Here is a 16,625-nt window from a genome sequence, read left to right as displayed (position 1 = left end):
TTTATTAAGCAATAACAGTCTACAGCCATGCTAGCAGCTCTGTGAGGATGTATTCAAGCACAGCAGTGTTGTGAGCTATATGCTAAAAGCAGCATGCTAACATGCTCACAATTCAAGATTCAAGATCTTCTATTGTGAGCAACACAGCGGTTGGCAACACTGAGGGAAGTGAGATTTGTCGTCTCCTAGCTTTAGTTCCAATTGAGTAAAATATTTACAATTATATAGAAAAAGGAGAGAGAGAAAGATAAGAGCTAGAGAAAGATAAGAGAGAGACAAAATAAAAAATATAAATATATACAAATATACATTATATTGCACATTGTGTGAAAGTGTGGGATTGCACATAAGTGATAAATATGTGATTGATTCTTCTGTTAAAAATATAAATATTACCTAGAAAGGAAGAGAGAGAGAGTAAGTGTATGTGTGTTACAGTGCTATGGCTTGTGGATAGAAGCCATCTCTGAGCCTGCTGGATCTGGCTCTGATGTTTCTATACCGCTTGCCTGATGGTAGCAGTAAAGAGTCTGTGACTGGGCTGGTTGGGGTCCTTGATGATTTTTTCAGCTTTCCTCATACTCCTCTGGATGTAGAGCTCCTAAATGGGTGGGAGTTCAGACCTGGTGATGCACTGAGCAGCTTTGATGACTCTCCACAGAGTTTTGTGGTCCTGCTTGGAGTTGCTCCCATATCAGGCTGTGATTCAGCTGGAGAGGACGGAGGCTGGTTTGCTGTCCTCACCACCGACTGATTATGACTCGTCACTCCTGGTGATCAGCTGATGATGGTGGTGATGAGGCCGATGACGGTGGTGATGAGGCCGATGATGGTGGTGTCATTCGCAAACTTAAAGACGGTGTTGGAGCTGTGTGTTGCCACACAGTCGTTGGTGAAGAGGGTGTATAGGACTGGATTTATCTCACACCTCTGGGGTACTCTGGTGCTGAGCATGAAGGTGGAAGAAGTGATGTCACCAAGCCTTCTGGGGCCTGTTTGTCAGGAGGTCCAGGATCCAGCTGTATAGGGCAATGCTGAGTCCAAGGCCCCTGAGCTTGATGACCAGCTGAGAGGGCACACTGGTGAACTGTAGTCCACAAACAGCATATTCCCCCTCTGCTCCAGGTGGATGAGGGCAGTGTGGAGGGCAAGTGAGATGGACCTGTTTTGCTTGTATGCAAACTGTAGGGGGTCCAGTGAGTCCAGCAGGAAAGAGGTAATATGGGCTTTGACTAGTCACTCAAAGCACTTCATAATAACAATGACAATTTTTACATTCATCCATCCATTAACTATACTTACTTATTCTTTTGAGGGTGGTAGTCGTGGTTGGGGGCTAATGCTAACATGCTTTTCTCTAGCAGGTGTAATGTTTACCATGTTCACCGTCTTAGTTTAGAGTGTTAGCATGCAAAAAATTAGCTAAAAAATACTAAGCACAAGCTACAGCTGAGGCTGATGGGAATGTCATCAGTTCTGCATAAACCAAACTATTGGACTGACAGAATGGAGTGAAATTTTGACCTGATGATGGCACTAGAGGAAAAGATAAGGGATGACCAAAGTTATTACAACTCGTACTGTGGAGAAATGAATGTCTGGATCAAATTTAAATATTTTTTCTCAAATATTTCAGATATATGCTCTGTATCATAGTAGTGGACCAAATGACTTAATTTAATATTTTTTATTTACAGTCAAATTTAAATTTAAAGCTGGAAATACTATATATATTTTTCTCAGTTAACAAATCCCATGAAAAGACCCAAACCAACAATGAACTGATTTGTGTGTGTATCCAAAGTCCGATATGTTATTCTGTTATGCCATAGACCTCCATTGTTGCCCAAAAACACACTGGTTTAGTAATGGTTATGCTAATTTTATTTTGACCCACTTCCACATACATACATTCTCATGCACACTCACTAGATGTTTTACTCTGCTGTTTAAGGAGTTGTACTGATAAATACTGAGGCTTTTTAGGAAATTAAACCATGATTATTTTTTTTAACGTTTTTAAAGATTTACGTCTTTGACTTCATTAAACAGCAACAGAAACGATAAGCGCGTCTTTAAATTGAGAGAGTGATGTGCGCATTTACGCACGCGGCACAGCAGCGGTAACCTTGTTAAAATGATCAGTCAGGATCTATTGGTAATTAATGTTCTGTGTTCTGCTGCACATCTACACCATTGAGTTTATATAAAGAGGCCACACAGATTCCAGGTTCATGTGCTGGAATTGTTTGTAAGTCTTTATGATGAAAAAACAGTCCTGTGTAAAACAATAAGGGGCTGCGTTTGTGCGGATGTGCTGTTTAAAGTGTCGTGACAATGAATTATGATCCAGAAGTCTGGTTGGAGTATCACACACACACACACACGCAGAAACTTTTTGGCTCCTGCACTTCTGTAATGAATGTGGTGCCCCTGCCGCAGGCATAGTTGGGAAAGTAATCAGTCACTCAGCACTTCTGAGTGACTGACCACTTTTCCTGTATTTTTATGGTTTACCTTCATGGGACAGCTAACAGTGTGCAAAAGAAGTGAAACTGCTTTCATAAGCTTTATGACATTCTTTGTGGAGTGCAGTCTATGAATAAACAAGCAGAGATTAGTCTGTGACTGTCACACCATGCCTAGACTTTGTGTGTGGGTTTTTTGGTCTTTTTATGTTCTTGTGTTCTTTGTGGTCTCCTGGTTTGCACTTCTGTTTAGTCCTTCAGGTCATATGTGTTTTTTTGTTATATTTGGGTGATGGGTTTGGACTGCCTTTTGTTGTTTAGCCTGGTGTGTTGTATTCTTTAATTTAGGTTCATGGTGGTTCTTGGACAGGTTGGTGTGGGTTGTATTTAGAATATTGTGTTTTCTGGGTTTTAGGTTTGTTACTGTGTTTCCCTTGTGCGTTCATGTACTCCTCCTCATCTGCCCTGCTTCACCCTTGTTAGCCCTGCTCTGCTCAGAGTCTTCCCTACACCTGCCCTGTATCAGTCTCGTCAGCCCTGCCCTGCTTCCTGTGTTTCCTCAGCCAATCACTCCCTTGTGTAATGTCATCTGTCCCCCATTCCCTCATTAGTTTAGTCTGTATTTAAGTCTGGTTTTGAGTTGAGTCTTTGTTGGATCTTTCGTTTTGTTTCGTCTGCTAGTTCTGTTTGCCTGTTCATGACCACCCACGATTAAAGGAGATTTTTTCATCAAATCTGCATTCCGGCCTCTGCGTTTGGGTCCACTGCTGCTTCCCCAACCTGACAGTGACAGCAGTATCAATAAACATAGATCCCTTTATTGTATAAAATAGGTTTAAGTGGACCAACGTACCAGGATCTGTATTAGACCCCACTACAAAAATACAGTTTGTTGCCTGCCTAATATGTTGATGCCACATAGCTGGCCTCTTTATATTCTTATTTCTGTGATGTTTTCTTCTAACTTCTTCTAAATAGTGTTAAAGGCAATACAAATAGAGAAAAACATATTTTCCATAGAGTGACATGTTAAAGCTAAAGATTCAAAGCCAGAAATCATGATTCCCACTCAAGTGTGACTCAGCTGTAACAAACTGCTTGCTGCCACGTCTAGCGTATGGGATCCTGATGTGCTAGGACCCCTAGTAGGGGTAGGCAGGGTTGTGTACTAAACCAAACTGATTACACACACACAATTTTGAAATTGAAGCAATCTGACTCATACATAGTCCTCTGATGTTTTAGAAAGGTTGTGGAATCAGCACTGTCTGCCCATGACAAATTCAATGTTTCAGACAAAAGGAGCAGACACTGAGTCAATGTCTAACTAAAAGGACTGGCGACATTCTCCTCAGCCTCAGATATACTTTGTGTTCAGTGCTAATTTGCAAATGTTAACATGCTAACACCAACTAAGGGTCGATTTCAAGTGTCTTATTCAATCGTTCCTTGCTCCTCGCTTGAACCACCAATTTGAAGGTCGTCCCAAAGCTCTTATTTCTGCTCTGAAGGAGCGAGGAGTGAGGAATGAGGAGGGATCTCTGAGGAGCCATGAGGGAGGATACACAAGAGCAGCCTTCTCTGATCTATGGAGGTCTTTTACCAGATCTTTCTATAAGTGCCGGCTGCCGGCCAATCCGCCCACTACTCATTTGCCTATCTCATTTGTCTATCTGTCTGTATCAGTTCCAACATGCGCTATATGAATGTGTGTGTGTGTGTACTCAGCTGAGAGGTTGTGTTCTGCTGAGCAGAGAGTGGAGAGTCAGCACAACGAATGTTGATCCAGGACCACATTTGTGATGTTGATCCAGGAACACGTTCTACTTGGCTAAATCACGTCGTGCTGGAGAGTCATCTTCAGTGTTTGACAAATATTAGCAAAATAATTGATGACAAACCACAGTAAGAATTGCATTGATTGCACAGACAGGGGACATCAGCTACTTTGGAAAACATCGGTGGCAGCAAGTTGATGATTGCGCAGTAAATATTAAAAGGTCCACTGAAAGTGCTGCATTTGCCATGTACACCACACAGATGTTTATGGGCTTAATGAATGAACAAATTATCTTTATTTACATTACGCTTTTTACAGCAAAGCCATCTCTAAGACGCATTGCAAACACACACTAAAACAGGCAATATTGTCAAAATAACAGGCTTGTTTCCTGTGAGGAAAATGTAGGCTGTGCCTCAGCCTCACGCTGTAATTTTACAGTTTAAAATTTGTATTCTTTCCCACTGTCCAATCCTGCAAACTAATGTCAGATGCCCCAAATCATGTTTTAAAAATAAAATATGATGTAATGGAACTTCCTGCAGTAATATATATGATATATATGTTTTTCCACATCATACATTTTATCCATGGTTTACATTTTTGGCTATCCTGTCACTGAATAATTTTCTCCTGCTTTGTGTGTAACTAAGTGAATATTCATTCTTAAATTATACCTGCATACTACCCATAGGTGTGGAGTATATCAATAGAGAAGAAAAGGGAGAGGAAAGATGCCAGCCAAAAGGAAGCAAGCAAACTTATTAAAATATGCAATAATTAAGATCAGTGTATATGATGGAATAGTGGCATTAGAATGTGCCAGAGGCCACCAAATTTGCGCTTTACGGCCAACATTTTTCTTTCTTAAAACAACAGTCAGAAACCCAAATAAACACTGAAATAGGTTTTCTTGCCATAATCATTCCTCCTGTTCATATTGACCATTAGAAGATCCCTTCATAATACACTTATAATGTAAGTGATGGGGGACAAAATGAACAGTCCTCCTTCTGTGCAAATATGAAGCTTCAGCATCCAAATGAGTCAAAACAAGTAGATATCTTTCAACATTACATTCTTTTTAGTGCCAAAGTTCCTCTTTTTGTTACTATACTTCCACTGCAGCTCAACAGGGAAACACTGTCCGAGGAAACACAAAGAGGGAATTTGATGCTAAAAAGACTGTAAATGTGTCAGATATCCACTCGATATGACTAACTCAGACTGATAAAGCCTCATATAAGCTTCTGCTCTGCACATGAGATTTGTTGACAATAAGAAAAATACAGAAAATCACCAGCAAAATCAGTTATGTATTTTATTAAATCCTGCATTGTCCATGCTTATTAGCTTGAAGTCTTCCTCTTCCCTGCCTCTGCTGGCGCATTGCTTCATTTTTTCACACATTACCGAAACCTGTAGGTCAGTGGAATAATGTGCATGTGCTCCATGAGACAAACAAATTGGGGGCACACTGATAAAAAACTGCTCCATCGTGCTGCTAGAGGACAGACGTTCCACAGGGTACAACAATTTCGCCTTGCATCATTTGTGCAAATTTGACTGCTGTACCGTTTATATGTTTGTTCACCCTAAACAGACAATTTACCAACTAAACATTAGCTGTAAGGTAGCTAGCAATGGACACACTGACCAGGTCTGTAGGAGTACTTGTGTGTTTGTGTTCAGCTCAGCTTCTTACTGAACTTGCCAAAAACTCTGTTTCTTTCTGTTGTACATTTATGAAGCAGATTAATTGAGCCTTGGCATACTTGCACATTTTTCACTCAAGTTGAAACATTTTCAATTCATATGCTCTGGATAAATTTGCATCTATTCACGTCTTTGCATGTTGCAATTGTGCTGCCTCTAAAATTCAATTCACGCAAACTGTCACATAAACACACATTCACAGAAAATGGCTGCTAGCATGGCTGTAGACTCAGTCTTCTTTATAGTACCCCTGCAAAATAATCCACAATAAGGCTCATTCTCACAATATATGGTGAGCAGTAACACTGTTGTTCATTAGCTGAGCCTTTTTTTCCAAATGAGAGAGCATGCCTTTTGATACTTTCCCTTTCAAAGTATGTTATTGTTATATGGTTATACTGTATGATGTTGTGGAAATGTTCTCACGTTTGTTGTTCTCAGTCTCACCTTGTACTTTTAGCCCGGGGGACTCTAACCCCTATAGCTTTTATCAAGGACTTTAACCTGGAAAGGGACCTTGGCAGTAGACTCTAACCCTGCCTCTTTTCTGTGCACTTTTTAGGCAAGAGAACACTTTTCTCTCCCTTTGGGCAAATTCACTAGGAATTCCCCCCCTAAGCTCAGAGTATCTATGACACCATAAACACTTCAAAAACCACCGATGCATGCCTTTGAACAAAACTCCCTATCTTCTAAAATTTTGGAAGCAAATAACAAATGAAATTTCCACAGAATGAATCACAATTGTCAAGCATCCCTGGGTGAAAGCCCCCAAATGTTGTGGGAATTTTCTTGATAAAGAGGCACATGGACACATAAAGAAAGCATTAAACATTGTTACTTGTTGAAGCAGTTGTAGACACTGTACAATCCATCACAACATCAGTAACAATTATACAAATGTCCAAACACAAACAAAAATACAATCATCTTGTATTTTTGGAGAGAAAGTATGTTGTTCAACTGGCCCTTTCTCTAAAGATTGTGAACCCAAACTAGACAGCTTTATACCTCTCCAGAAGCAGAGCTAAAAACAGTCTGGTCCCTAAACAGACACTTCCACAAACCGTGGACCTTCTTACAAACAAGTATGGTCACAAAATCTAACAGACCTCATGGTCAATCAATACCTTCAAACATGGCAATTCTTCAATTTTAACTTGTCTAGGTACCTCCACACAGTCTCTAAAACAGTAGGCTTAAGACAAAGATATCTCTAGCTAACTCCAGAGGTCAGCAAGCAACCCTCAGATAGAAACAGGTTCAAGAGTTCAACTAGCCTAGGAGAAGGATTTCTTCACCAACATGTATCCCCAAAATGACAATGACATTACATCACATTCAGTTGATAACAAACATTGACTCTTTAGTTTAAAAACATTTTTAACATATATACAAAAGATTTATAAAATAATAACCTACTATTCAATTTCCTTTCACATTCCCTCCTTTTATCATTTGATAATCCTTTGTACATATCAGAACTCAAGAGACCCCAAACTCAATACATTTTCTTTGAAACCTAAGCACCTTAACACTTAATCATCATTACATTGCAACAAAAACACTACAACTGATGTAAGATTAAACCTCTTTCAACACATTCCAAAAAGGTGAACATGACATGCCCATTTGACAACCCACAAATCCTTGACTCTTCTTACATTAAGACATTCTCAAACATGAAACTGCATGTATTATACAACACTCAGTCTACAATAACTAGATGAAAAGTGTCCCATGATGATGAACAATGTCCCTTGCTGTGATGTTTCTTCTTGTCCCAGAGTCATATACCTTGGTTCAATAATGACACTCTTACGAAACCTCTAAATACTGTCCCAGAAACTTGAGTTGGCTTGTCCCAGCCTTGTGAGACCAACTCTTGCAGTTGCCTCGCCTCTGTGTAGGCCTCTCTGCTTACTCTGCCCCACAAAACCTTTCAAAATGACTTGACACTAGATGACGTCTTCAACAGTCCCATTTTGTCCAACCAAACTGTCCAAAACTCAAACACAGTTAATTAATAATAACATCACAGTTGAAACACAGTTGATAACAAACACTGACTCTTTAGTTTAAAAACATTTGTAACATATATACAAAAGATTTATAAAATGATAACCTACTATTCAATTTTCTTTCACAATGACCATGCAACAATAACATCACTTTGTATGATGATAATATTGTATATATATATATTAGAGAACTCTGTCTTAGTCGTATGTTTATGTGCTTGTGGGAAGGAAGCAAAAACACAAAACGTGCCATGTTTTGGAAATCATACATGTTAATTATTGTATTGCATTGCCAAACCAGATTTGAATTGAATAATTCTGCGATACATTAAGTTGGTTTTTTGCCTTGATTCTTCTGAAGGTTTGCCTCACTCTCTGGAACTTATGACATAAGTCATAAAATGAAAAAATATCCTCTACTACATCATTTTAAATATGATCTTTTTGGCATTTTGCCTTTATTTGACAGTCAGTGGAGAGAGACAGTAAACACAGGGCATGTCATACCCCTAGTATGACATGCAACAAAAGTCCCCTCATCACGGAGTTGCCCTGTGAACGTTGTGATTGCATGGTATGTGCAACCACACCACTGTAGAGGCATGTTTTCAAGAATGAACTCTTCCTAATCCAGACTGAGCTATTAAACTTCTGAGCTGTTACTTTATCTTGTCTAGACAGATCAAAACATGTTTGATGAATTGATAGATGAACACAGATGAATTGAGAGCATAGCTGCATTATTGTGCTTAATCATTCTCATTCTCTTCCCTGTAAATCATTGGTTTCAGATCTGTGAATCCAGGCTCCAGCCCCATCCACGCAGGTGTTGCTGCTGTTCCAGGGGCAGTCCCAGAAGATGACTCCTCTTTACTTTTATCTGAAACACATGGCGGCTGTTTGACACAAGCACAGGTGGGAGATGCACCAAGTGGTGGCACTCTGCTGCCTCACTGTCTGTCTGGGCCAGGCAGTGAGGCAGCAGAGCTTCCAGACTTCAGGGCCCAAAACCGTCGTTTACTGCCCAACTTAAAGAATCCTCTGCACATCATCGATGGGCCTGACCAGCGCTACTTCATTGGCATCATTGACATTTTCACAGTTTACAGTTTTAAGAAGAGGTTGGAGCATTTATGGAAGAGGCTGAGACATCCAGGCCGGACCTTCTCCACTGTCAGTCCACAGACTTACTGTGTCAGGCTATGTCAGTGGGTGCAGAACCATACCAAGTAAACCCTGTAGACCTGATATGAGTGGGGGGCACTGTCAAACTGAGCATGTCCAAACAACCAAATGTCAACCAAAGTTCACACTCATGCACACACATGAATCAAGAAACAAATTTATATACTGTACATCTGTTAAATGGTTCCAATCCTTTCGTCTTTCCACATGTTCAGGACACATCCTGTTCATTCTCACGGGTGTTGAATTAAAGTTACTGATGGGAACAAATTGAAGATGAGAAACAAAAATTCCTAAATAAACCTTCTCTGTAAATAAGGCTCAGGAGCAAACATGTGCATTCATCAACGAAAGTCATTTATGTATAAAGATTAGCCTCAGCAGCTGCAAATGCACATCGTCACAGCTGTAACAGCCCGGATCAATGTGTGCCAAAGTGGATGATCTGCACATACTGACATGGGTAGATGGCAAATTTTACATCATGAACATGCAGATGCTTAAGCAGTAGAGGTCTTAGGTCCTAAATAACCCCCTGAGAAAAGAGTCGCTGGTGCACACTTTCTAGTCCACCATGGTTCCAGGTTGGGTCTAACTTTTCAGATTTATAGTTGGTTTGCGCTGGTCTGAATTGGTAAACATGTTGCATTTTCTCCTCAGTGCAGTTTCTTTTCACACAGAAAAAAAATCATATTTACCACAATGCTTCAGTAAAAGCCACATGAGAATGTTGACTCAACTCATAGTCTAGAGTGGGAGTCCTAAAGAAGGTCCTATCTGAAGAATAATTTGTTTTGATTTGTTTTGTTCCACAGCCAAATACCTGATACAATTGCTATTTTCAGATATGCCCAAATGCAGGGCTGGCTCTGACTATGTTGGTGCCCTAGGTGAGATTTTAATTTGAAGCCCCTAAAGATTTAGATTGGAGCCCCCAAAAAAGTGCAAACTCCAGTCCAAGAACTTCAGATATGAATTCACACTACAATCAATTGCCACAATGGTACCTCCAGCCCAGACAAGGTCCTCCCAGTCCTTCAGAGAAAAAGAGTGTTTAGTGGCATTGCCTGAGGTAGCACATGAAGTTCGGTGGCTTTCATGCGAAAACTGACTGAACAGTAAGGCTTTGGAAAATCTAATCAGATGACAATGCAAGTTAATGAGACAAAAGGCAGGAAAAACATAGGGAATAAGAACATTGGGGATAAGAAGGGAAACTTTCCAAAAAAAAAAAACCCTTCCCTTATTTGGAGCCCTTAGCAACTGCTTAGGTCAGCCCTGCCCAAATGAACTGTGCTGAAAACCATTCAACTAGATTAAACAACACTGGTCAGAAAATACTTTTAAATATCTGTCACAAGTGTGAAAGGAGTGGGGGAAAGTTGGATATAATGTGCATCACATAGTGCCTGTTTAGACAGCCAGTTGATTAGGGCCTAATTGAGAAACATTGAATGAAGTGCTATACATGTGTACTGTAATGTAAGGTTTGAAAGTACCCCTAAAAGCCAGAGATTCACCCAATACACTACACACTACATTACAATGTTGTCTGGTTTTATTGCCAGGAATCTCCAGTTTAGCTTTTAATCTCTTCAGAATTTCTTGATTTTAACCTTTTTGTGTTGATGATACAGTGTTCTTTAATTAAACTGTAAAGACTTGTGCTTTCTCTTCATCCTGAAAAAAATGCACATCCTGAATCACAGGGCATGCAATGCTTTTTATTATTTGTCATTTTGACATAGTCTCAAATTCAGCAGTGGCTCTTTAGAAAATGATTTTTAAAATTCACCTTTAACCTTGAAATATGAAACTTCAATTAAAAATGTTTTATTTCTGATTTACCACCGAGTCAGATTTCTGTGATCATCTATAAATGTCTGAATAGAATGAAAAGAATGAAACTGTGATAAAACTCAGAGGTTGCATATTACTTTTGTTGATGCTACAGTCGGTCAGCAGCTTTACAGAACTGTTTTTGCTGTTTAACTTACACAATACATGCCTGTGCCTGATGTCTGCAATTACTGGAGAAAGTACATTCTGTAACCTTTGCCTTGTGGATAAAGGGTAAATAGGGTGTTTAAGTTGTTTATGAATGTTTGTTATTTGATGTCAGTTTCTTTTGGTCATTCATTATCTCACACAGGCAGCACATTCACTGACAAGCATAAACAGGACCTGAATATTCAAGTCTTAGTCACTGTGGGCGATTCCCCATCAAGTGTTTTGTAAAAATTCCACTATGTTCTCATTGGAACAAGACAGTACTCCAGCAGCTGCATAGGATGTGACTAATAGTATGTCCCCAGGAATGGTTACTGTGCAGCCCATATGGAGTGAAAATACATGTTAAGTCATGAGGAGCTTATGCAACATTAGTGCTGCAATATTAATTTCAATAGAACAATAGAACACAGCACATTTAACAGTTAATGACTTCAGTGTAAATTATATGGGACGGGTTCACGATTTTTCAAGTCTGTCTTAAAACAACAGTCAGGAGCCCAAATAAACATTGAAATAGGTTTGTTTTTTCATGTTGTAATCATTCCTCCTGTTCATACTGACCATTAGAAGATCCATTCATAATGCATTTAAAATGTAAGTGATGGAGGACAAAATTCACAGTCCTCCTTCTGTGCAAAAATGTCTTTAAAAGTTTATCTGAAGCTAATATGAAGCTTCAGAGTCCAAATGAGTCAAATCAAGAAGATATCTTTGATGCTAAAAAGACTGTAAATGTGGCAGATATCCACTTGATATAACTAACTCATACTGATGAAGCCTCATATAAGCTTTGGATAAACTTTTAAATGCATTTAAAAGCAATGTGTGGACACATTGTGGATTTTGGCCCCCATCACTTTCACTCAAAACACATTTGAGTGTGATCTTTTAATAGCCAGTATGAACAGGAGAAATTATTACAGTGAGGAAAACCTCATGGTTTTCATGTAACATTCAAGTTTTAACAAATACACTGAATGAAGGCCTAAACAAAACCAATTGAATATATTTCCTGAAAAGTAATAACGGTGAGAAAGACCATAATGTTTGAGGGGTGGTTGTTTCTAACAGTGACAGAAAATGCAATGTCATCATGACATATAGTTTCTGACCACATGATTATTTTTTTCATCTGCTGTTTGGTTTAGAAGGGTGTGCAGGTAAGCCAAGAAAAAGAGGAAGTATGTACTCAGTTTGTTTGAATTACCGTCCTGTTAACATGATGATACATAACCACACACTTCTGGATGGTTAAGATTAAGGGGAATGCAAGGAATCATCATCCAACTGTGCGGCTCTACTAAGTTTAGCTAAGTGTTTTGGTTTTACATTGTATTGGTTAGACACACTGCTCTCAAACCAGCCGCAGTAGGCAGATGTTTTTAGCAAATAAGCTCTGATAAACCCACTGTATGCTACCTGCTCAGTACCAAACTGCTAACAAACTTAGCAACTAGCTGTTGAAGGAAGTCAGACGGTTAAAGAGTCACATATTTTCCTCAAGAATTGGTGAAGACCAAAACAGAATTTTGGACTGACATTCATCCAATGACCAGAAAAATGACTCCAAATTAATGCCAAGGTAGTTCCATATCTGCTGGATGTGTAAATGCAGAACTTAAAATGTCACTATCGTGTCTGTCAGCTTATTGTGAAACCCTCAAGTGGCCAAAAAAATAATGCAGCTTCATTCATAACGACGTAAAATACCCAGTGTATAAAACATGACAGGGCTGTCAGTCTCACTGTGACATTTTTGTAGTTATCATCTCTGACTTAAGACCCAGTTTTGATGCCACACACATAAGCCTCTTGACACAGCAGGGATACAATAATTGTTTTCCCAACATCAGGCCAACTAGTCATCTGGATTTAAATTTCCTGAGACTGGCTGACTCCAAGATCTGACTCAGAACAGCAACAGGAAATAAAACAGAAACAGAAATTCCCTTGTGTTTAATATTTTTGCATTAGACTAACCAGCTCCATTCAGAACTGTTGATGAAGTAGGAGCCAAAGTCAAAGTGGTTTAAGGATGTGAAGAGAAAAGGCCAGCCTACCCTGGCAAATGCCTTTTCAGGATCTAGTGTTAACGTGATGGCAGAATTTTTAATCTGTGTATCAGAGTAATTATGTTAAATAATCCTTGCATGTTTTCTGAGGAATGTCTCCCTTTGATGAAACCAGATCTGCAAGTTCATGTTGGTGTGGGTGAAAGGGTGGGAGGCGTGGAGTACAGTAAACATTTTGTTACAGTTAATGATATATGTAGATATGTATATCAAATGGGATTCATAGGTCCTTTGATATGGCAGGGCTGACCTAATACTGTAGAGGAAACAAAAGAAAAGTAAATAAATAAATAAAGACAGCAACAAAAAAGGAAAAAGAGGTACTGTGAACGGGGTTGGAGAGAGGAGCTAAGTGGTCTAATGAGGGATAGTACTGAAATGGGATCATTGGACATATAAAGTGGGGTAAGGAGTTTATAAATAATATAATATTATGTAATCTATTATAATATGACATTAAATAATATGATGATATAACAATATAATAATACAATACAATATAACATAAAATTATACAACATATGACTGTGAATAAAGAGGGTAAGGGATTTAAGGGGAGGAGGGAGATTAAGGGAAAAGGAAAATTCATATATATATCTGCTGTAACAGACACAGCCATTAATAGTAGCTTCAATTATATATTAATGAATCACTTTTAGGCCATCGCTATACATATTTACCTATTTTACAGAGCCACACATCTGCAAATGCAGCACCATTCATTGTCTGAAAATAGGCATAGAGGTATAACATACCAACTGTCAATAACTTTGTGGCACATGATGAGCAATTATATAAAATCAGGTTTAACTTGACAGCCTTTTGACAGCCTGTGCACAACTTCTTATGTAGGTCTATAAGAGGAACAGTCTCAAGTTGTTTGATCAGTCTTTGCTGAGCCTGTTGACAGGAATACAAGTTGTTTTTGTTCAGACCACTGAGCTGGATACATAAGGGGGACATAACAAGCAAAGGCATTAGGATAAAGTAAACTGTTAACTTCATTTCCCAAATTCCCTCTTAGTTTAGTATATGCAACGGTTCAGACTACTGAGCAGGATAAATAAGGGGGATATAAACAAAATCTTCAAAAAGTGAATGCGTGAATTATTTCAAAAGTGGAGTTGGCTTTTATTAAATATATATTTTCAATTACATAATTCATCTAGAAATAATTTATTGGGGGGAACCACAACCCCCCTGGGATCTGCACCCAAGGATACAACCAGGAGTGAGACTGGGGTCCCTAAATAGGGTGTTATTGATGAACAGTCTGTTGCAGTTCAGACTCATCTGATTGTTCTTGGCCTTGTTGGAGTAGAAAATGGGGAACAGCACTTTCCTTCCGTCCTTTATCTCCAGAGCGTACTGTTCATTTACTCCGAAGGGTTTGTTCTTTAAATGTTCGAATTTCGCTGCAACAATAAGTCAAGGTCTTCCTGTCTCACTAGAGGATCAGGTCAGTGTCTCAACATATGATTTTCTGCCTCCCAGGCATTGAATTCTGGAAAAGGTCATGCTGGATATGGTCTCATCAGAGAGGTTTAGTTCTGTTTTGAAGAAATCCTTCAGTAGGTCATCTGGGATTTTGTTGGTTGTCTCTCTGATTCCGTGGAATAAATTGTGGTTAAATTGTATCAACTAGTGTTTCTATGGTGTCATTTTCTTTGGTCAGTTTTACAAGGTTGGCACATAGTATAGTGATTGTTTTAGCTTCTTTATTTCAGCTTGGTACATTTGGGCAGAGTTTCTGAGCTCCGACACCTCAGCAAGTATATAGTCTAACTTGTCCAACTTACTTAGCTGCTCTAGGGGCTTCAGCTTTTCCTCAATGAGCTGAATAATACTGTGTCAGTGTCCGTGAGATCTGGGTTTCCTAACAGCTCCCAACTGGAAAGTCTTTTTGATGCCGATCGTGGGCCATATGGAAACGGGAATGGGTCCTCTTTGTTTATTTTGGAGTGCTAAATTGCATAACAGTGTGATCTGAATTTCTAGGGAATCGCTCATGGACGCTTGAGTGCTGCATCTGTATGTCGTTTGGAAGTTCAAATAAGAACCAAGGAAAGAGTCCGCTGAGTCCAAAGTTCTCAGGATCCATTTTGTTTTTTCTTGTAATGATATTATGGGAGTGATGTAAGAGATCAATCCATAAGAATTTAAAGGTGTGTAGGATTTAGTGGTATCTAATGGTGAGGCTGCAAATTGCAACCAACTGAATATTGTGCTCCATATGTAGATCAACGGGCTCATTCTAAAGTAACGGAAACACAACAATTCTTATTTTCAGATGATTATACACTAATTAAAACATACTTATGCATATTATATTCAATTTTTGCCAAGTCCATTCCGCTAGATGCCACTAAATTCTAAACACTGCACCTTTAATTGTTCTTCATTTGTTTGACTAATAGACTCTGGACATAGCCACCATGACACCACCCATTGGTTTCTAAAGAGCGTACAGCGAGCGGCTCCGGCCAACTCCCAACTAATCCAAAGTGGTCAAAGAGGTAGAGCTGAGGTGGGCCAAATGAAGCCTGGTTCCTGAAACACGCCCACCTAGCTCAAAGCTTCCAAGCTAGCTAAGGCTAACAAGCTATGCTATGGGGCTAACCCTGTGGTCTTCTTGCTACCAGTTGCCACTGTCACCGTCGCGGCTTACATTACTTGAGGTAAATTAACCTGAAACTATACATTAAAACTTGAAATAATGATTTATGTTATTGAGATTATACTACAGTTTAAACTTAACTTAAACGTTTTTTAAATATACAACTGTGATAATTTGCAACGCTAAATTTTGTTGAGAGTTGCGATTAGGAATGATACTGTGAATCAGCATAACGTTTATTTAATACATGTTTTTAAGTACATTAGCTAATTGCCATAAAAACCACCTCCAAAAGCAGTGAACTGCTTACAGTTGGCAGTGTCACTGCTTTGGAATTTGGCCTTTAGGGCCCATTTTGTTAGGCCTAAACCCAGCCCTGACCGTCATCGCTAAATTACAACAAAATTTGTAAAAAAGGGGATCAGTTATGATACTGTGAATCAGCATAACGTTTATTTAATACATATTTAAACAACAATTTGAAGCAAATGAATTAACCTGAAATTAGACTTCCTCATAACTTTAGTTACGAGTCATTTTTGGATGTCACTTAATTATACTTTTAATAAGTTAACGTTAATAGGCTAAGTTGCATGTGATAGTAGCTATTTGGTATTCTTACAGTAATTTTTTTATTGATACTGGCTTGAATAGTTTTTTTGCCTATTAAAGAATTATACCAAACAAGAAATTCAAAAACCTGTAGTTCAAATCTTAGTGTGTGTAATGGCTTACATTAAAGATTAGTACTAT

General features: G+C 38.9%; 1 protein-coding gene across 1 annotated transcript in view; it reads left to right on the top strand.

Annotated features, from left to right (window-relative positions):
• pip5kl1 (phosphatidylinositol-4-phosphate 5-kinase-like 1) overlaps positions 1-11,260 on the top strand; it is a 34,234-nt gene extending 22,974 nt beyond the window's left edge. The window contains exon 10 of the mRNA XM_067574409.1: positions 8,777-11,260. Coding sequence (XP_067430510.1) covers positions 8,777-9,218 — 442 coding nt within the window. The 3' untranslated portion in view covers positions 9,219-11,260. The remainder of the gene's footprint in view (positions 1-8,776) is intronic.
• Positions 11,261-16,625: the final 5,365 nt, after the last annotated feature.

This window comes from Thunnus thynnus, chromosome 19 (assembly GCF_963924715.1).
Source record: "Thunnus thynnus chromosome 19, fThuThy2.1, whole genome shotgun sequence".
NCBI classification, from domain to species: Eukaryota; Metazoa; Chordata; class Actinopteri; order Scombriformes; family Scombridae; genus Thunnus; species Thunnus thynnus.
This window is presented reverse-complemented; position numbering and strand designations above follow the sequence as displayed.